Source organism: Diadema antillarum, unplaced genomic scaffold (assembly GCF_040938485.1).
Source record: "Diadema antillarum isolate AM-2024a unplaced genomic scaffold, OU_Dant_1.0 seq00000124_RagTag, whole genome shotgun sequence".
NCBI lineage: Eukaryota > Metazoa > Echinodermata > Echinoidea > Diadematoida > Diadematidae > Diadema > Diadema antillarum.
Window position 1 is genome coordinate 24,881 of NW_027271204.1, and position 5,646 is coordinate 30,526.

At 39.7% G+C, this 5,646-nt stretch overlaps 1 protein-coding gene across 1 annotated transcript; it reads right to left on the reverse strand.

The window, feature by feature from the left end:
- Positions 1–1,025: 1,025 nt before the first annotated feature.
- LOC139727230 (zinc finger matrin-type protein 2-like) lies at positions 1,026–5,646 on the reverse strand. The gene is made up of 6 exons (XM_071638188.1): positions 5,595–5,646; positions 4,991–5,087; positions 4,058–4,261; positions 3,499–3,644; positions 2,833–2,974; positions 1,026–1,462 (listed from the first exon to the last, which is right to left on the reverse strand). The coding sequence occupies exons 1-6, from the start codon at positions 5,631–5,633 to the stop codon at positions 1,458–1,460; spliced, it is 633 nt and encodes a 210-aa protein (XP_071494289.1). The 5' UTR covers positions 5,634–5,646; the 3' UTR covers positions 1,026–1,457.

Genomic DNA, 5,646 nt, shown 5'->3' on the forward strand with positions numbered 1-5,646 from the left:
TTGACTAAACTGTCTGAATGCTACTTCAGGGTCTAAAAATAAAACATCTTACCTAATGATTTTGCAGAGAACCCCGTTTAATTTGGTCGAGTGGTCAAAGAGAAATGTGGATTGTTGTAAAGCATGTCATGGGTCTGTTTCTTCCAAGTTTAGCACTTGGATGCTTTTGCAAGTGCATGACACCTTTGACAGAACTTGGAGGGAAGAGATTCCTGGCATGCTCTACAAATATCCTCATTTCTCTTTGACCACTGAAGCAAATCGGATGGGGTTTTCTGTATGATGTGGGTAATAGTTATTGTTTCATACCCTGAAGTTGTATTTGGATTGATTCACTATTTTTAAAGTTATTGTTGTGGAGGATCTCATAATTTTTGGGGGCACATAAGTATCTTACACTGAGATGCACATGTGGGTAAACACATTGGCAAACAGGTTTTCTTCATTGATAGTTAGGAACCATATGCAACGTCAGATATAAAATTGCCAGAACTTGGTTGCTTTCACTTATTTTTCACCAAAATCTTGCTTTTACAGATGTGTATGTACGTAAGCGTTTTGGAGGCCATCAAGAAATGAATTCTCCAATTTTGTTGGTTTCCCAGAACTACATACAGTATATCAGAGACAGCTGATTAAAATACATGTCACACAGATCTACCAGTACTTCACAATTTATATGATAACATTTGTCAAGTTTCATCAGTATATAATTGGAATAATGGGAAGAATAGTGTAATGTTCATAGAGATGTTTGAAATTCACTCAATAAATAATCTGAAAAACCATTTTCACAGCCAGAATGACTCTACTGCAATATTTTAACACTGAAAATTTCATTTGAAAGCATAATGCATGATAACTGTCTGCGGACGTAACATTTCCAGTACAGAACCAGTGGCTCACAAGAATTCTGAATAAATCATGAAAAATATCTTGTTATACAAGACATAAGATACCCTGTAGGGCAGGGCTTTACGACCAATAAATACAGGCATGGGTTTTTTACTTCCACAACTGCACACAAACAAAAAGCCCCCCCACCGACATCCAGGAAATTGTACATAAGCCTGAAGACAATGCTCTAATACATGTGCCTACGACGACACTCTCTGTCCTACATCCTAAGTATTTAAGCCTTACAATCGTATTTTGCTTGTATCCAATCTTCAAATGATAACCTATTCATCGGACCTGAGCTGTCTTGTACTGTGTGAACATACATCACTGCGGCAGTCATTCGATCTGATGCAAGGGAAGGTAGGACCTCAAAGCACACAATCAACTTTTAACGTTCACTGAAAATGTCATGCAGTCCACAGTTCTGACAGCATGGCTATCTGCTACATGCTGAGAAATGCTCATCTGGAAATGGGGAGGTTATCTAGTGCTGAGAGCGGACAGCACACCCTCGGGCGAGAATCGATTCAGACTGGAGTGGAAAGCGTCTGAGTGATTCAATCTGTGTTGTGAATGGAGAGAGAGAAAGCAAAATTGACTGTTCTAAATTATAGAAAACTCTATTGTGCATTGAAAATTGCTACATACTTGAAACTAGAAAGGCACTCGGAGAGCACAGACCTCCGCCAAGCATCTCATTTCCACCCTTAGACGCATGCTGAAAATTGTCTAATTTCCCACTGAAAGCTTTACTGCGTGTATGCAAACCTCAAATACACACAGCTTGAACTCATAAGTTCATTGACCCTATTTGACAATAGATAAAAAATCCTTCAAAAATTCATAAAAATTCCCTGATCACTACCAAAATTTAATCACCTGTTCCTTGTCTCAATATCAAATTTTCCTGCAAGATTTATCTAAATCCATTCACAACTTTTAGAGTTATTCTGCACAAAAATAAACCAACGGCAACAAAAACATAACCTCCTTGGCAGAGGTAATAATACGATTTAATGATGATTATGAGGAAAACTGGTGACACATTCCACAAAAGTTTAACACTATATCTCCAGTTTTTAAAAGACACTTTGTATTCTGTTAAAGGTAAATTTATCTTGTGAGATGAATGGCAGTGTAGTACAAGGAGATTACACAAGATGTGTATTCTGACATCTTTCATGAAATGATCTGATGTCAGCAGGTCATGTCATCACAGGGTTAATGAGACATATCGCAAGGCTGCACACTGGCACTGGTCGGACGGTCCCTGACCAGTAAAAATCACTGTCAAATTAAACCAGTAACTTTTTCAGTAATGGATCAGCAAAGAATGGCAAAACTGGGCACCTTTTGGTCTGACAGACAAGTCAGACCAGTACAAAAAAATGGTTAGTGTGCAGCCTTGCATATTGCTATGACACTCTGGAGTCATAAAAAGACAATCCTTACCAAAGAGTCATTGAGATACAATAAGGATGAGGAGGATAACAAAGGCACATTTCTCAACAGTCCAATCTTGATATCTGTGCTGGCTGGTGAGCAAAACATGCAGCCAGTGTGCCAATCAGCATATGAAGCCTGGCAATGGTTTTGACATAATCAGAGACTCCAACTCTCCCGTTTTCGACGGGACGGGAGATCTCCCGCCGAAAGCCCATTTTTGCAAAATCTCCCGTTCTCCTGCTTGAGATTTGATTTCTCCCGCCCTGGCTCTGTGTCTCCCAGTGGAAAGGATTTCTTACTTATTGCTATTGTATGTCGAAAAAAATAAGTCTTAGATAGCACCAGAGAGCACCTAGAACCCTAGGAACTTTGCGCTTCACACACATCAACTTGGAGTCTCCCGTTTGCTAGGGGTTTCGGGCGGGAGATTTTCCAGATCAGAAAGTGCTTGGGGTTGGAGTCTCTGCATAATGTGTCAGAACTTACACTTTTTCTTGCTGCTGCCAAAGCCTGCAAAGCCCATCATTGCCGCCATGTCTGGATCCATACCCTCGTACCCTCCGTCGTCATCTGCTCTCCTCTTTCGCTCTTTCCTCTTCTCTCTCCGGTACGCCTTCTGCTTCTCTTCCTGTTACAGTAACATGCAGGAATAGAATCAGATATTATCTGCATTCAGATTTTAAAGCAGCCTAAAACTGGGTGACACAAGACTTTGTACCCCAGGTTTCTCACTTCTTTCTTACGTCAAAAGTAACATGCCAGGAAAGTGTGGCAAAACTTAAATATGGCACAATTTCAGGTAATGATATCTGAATGAATGCCCAACATCTTCCCGTTTCACACTTGCAAGTGTTTGGGGGATGTCACAGACAGCCATAGGTACAAAAATATGCATTACAGACGACTTCCATTATGATGACATCCTTGGGACTGCCAGTTTTCTTTCATTATATCGCCATTTCAAAGCTAAATCATAGCCAAACAGAAGATATATAGATAATAATTTTGGACCTGAATTTTTACTTCATTGTAACAAGACTATTGTAATAACCATGTTTGTTGTAACAGGAGTGCACTGCATAACTGAAGGCATTACAAATGTGGTTTATTTTCTGCATGACATTAAGACAGCAACCACAGCTAAAAGCATACCTCCTCTTTCATCTCCTGCATCCGAGACTCAAAGTCATATTCTTTTTTCTTCTCCTCCGCTTTCTTCTTGTTCATCTCAAACCTCTTCTTCACTTGGTCCAGAGATGATCTCTCTACCTTCATGGACATTCCTAAGTTCCTCTGATCTGTAACAAAAAATATGGAGATGATATCTGTTTCAACAGGTTTGAGGAATTCTATTGCTGTCAAAACAGAGTAATTTCAATATTAAAGCAGATTTTTTCTTTCCTTTTTTTTCCCACCAAGACAAGAATGTAAGGCAAGTATTAAGGCATATCAATAAAGATAAGGAGTACAAGTACTTGCATGCACTGGAAGTTTTTATGTAAAAGATCACACTACAGTTATAAAGCATGACATTGTTAGCTCCTCAAGGTTACATCACTTTTTAAATATGTACATTGACTTTGCAGCCTTCTTGTGCTCGATGTTCAAAAACTGATTCAGTTTCATTGAAGTTGGATCCTTTCCACGTACACAAAGATGGACTTCTGCAAGCATCACTTTTAATTTTATCCTGTTCACATGTATCACTCACGTTTCTTGCCATTGATGTGGTCTAGAAAGTTGATGGAATCCTTCACGACGCAGTCACAAACATCGCAGTAGTATCCGCCCATCTGTGAGGAGGGCGTGGTCTTGGTGATGACCTGGGACTTTCCCAATTTGGAATCGAGGTCAACCTTGTAGTCACGCTGCTTGAGGAGCTCCCTCTTGACCGGTGGCTCTTTTCTCCTCCTCTCTGATAAAGGAATGCACGAATATACAAGATGGACAATGACAGAGGATGAAGAAATGTGAAGAAGCTTCCTTAAGCATTGGATATTCAGAATGTGTCATGATATTTAAAGATGTGACATGCATGATTGTCTTTTAGTTCTGGTACATGGTACAACAGCACTAAAGTCCGAAGTTAATGATATTAACTTTATCTGTCTTATGGGTGGCCCAATGAATGGAATATGGGCAGAATATGATGACCCGCAATAGCCGCAGGATGATTTACGGTGATAATTCACAGCACAGAACTTTGATATACGACATGCATGAAAAACATCACTTCTTTTTTTCCGGAAAATGTCCCAAATATAGCATTGGCTGAGAGAGCAGTAATCTCTTTGGAAATGCACAAACTTTGCCTTGAAATCATTTCCACGTACCACTACCAGTGCTTTTAATATTTCAGATAGTACTTTCAGAATTAGACTAGAGTGAATTGACCTCCTTTGCTACTAAGCTTTTATTCCACTTTACTTTCTGTTTATTTTCTTTTTTCTTCTCTACTGCTTGGCTTGCAGTCGGGGAAAAAAGTGAAATAAGTCAGCAATATTCTTTGTAATTGCCTACCTCAAACATCAAGCAGCAGTACGATTTTTCAGCCATGGGATTTATTTTTTTTAAAGTTGTTGTTAATCCACTCAATGTGACAGCATTTCAGTTCAGACAGTAAACTGTCATTATTTACTCTCACCTTTCTCCTCCTGCGCCTCCAACTCCTTGTCCAGCCGCTCCTTTGCCAACTTTTCATATTCATCTCTGTCCCACTTTCTTCTGTGATCCTCAGGCCTCTGGAAAAAATACAATTAGTGAATTACAAACATTACAACATATCATTGTTTCCATCACTCTTTTCTGTACAGTCCATCCTGTACATCCACGGCACTGACGGTAGTGACACTGTCACTGAGCTGCGTTTTACTTTTGTTTAGTTGCATCACTGCCATCAGTGCCTTTCTAATCATATCACTGAGCATAGAGTTTTGTGCTGTGTTGTCTTGCTTTGTTATGTTTTGTATTTCAGTGCACTCAGCATTCATCACTAACGACACTTATAATCTGATGTGAGCCACTCTGCCCGGCTAAGACCAAGCCAAGCCAAGGCCAAGTGCATGGCCATACGATGGGACGTGCTACATGACACAACAAAAATCAATATGTATGGGACTGAGACTTTGGTCTAGCGTTAGCTCAGTTCACCTGAAAATATGTTTAGAAATTAGACTATCGACTATCGTTACGTAAACATTCAGTAAACAACATCGAGTATCTGGTGTTATCTCTATCAAAATACTCACACTAGCCGATCGACTTGTCCCTGGATAATTCATAGCCATGACTATTCCCGAT

What these genes read in the sequence shown, in the direction of transcription:
- LOC139727230 (XM_071638188.1), bottom strand. Translation starts at nt 5,633, where the DNA reads ATGGCTATGAATTATCCAGGGACAAGTCGATCGGCTAGT. An exon ending in GGAGGCGCAGGAGGAGAAAG is followed by an intron (nt 4,262 to 4,990) that starts GTGAGAGTAAAT and finishes TTCCTTTATCAG; the next exon opens with AGAGGAGGAGAAAAGAGCCA. An exon ending in CCACATCAATGGCAAGAAAC is followed by an intron (nt 3,645 to 4,057) that starts GTGAGTGATACA and finishes TTTTTGTTACAG; the next exon opens with ATCAGAGGAACTTAGGAATG.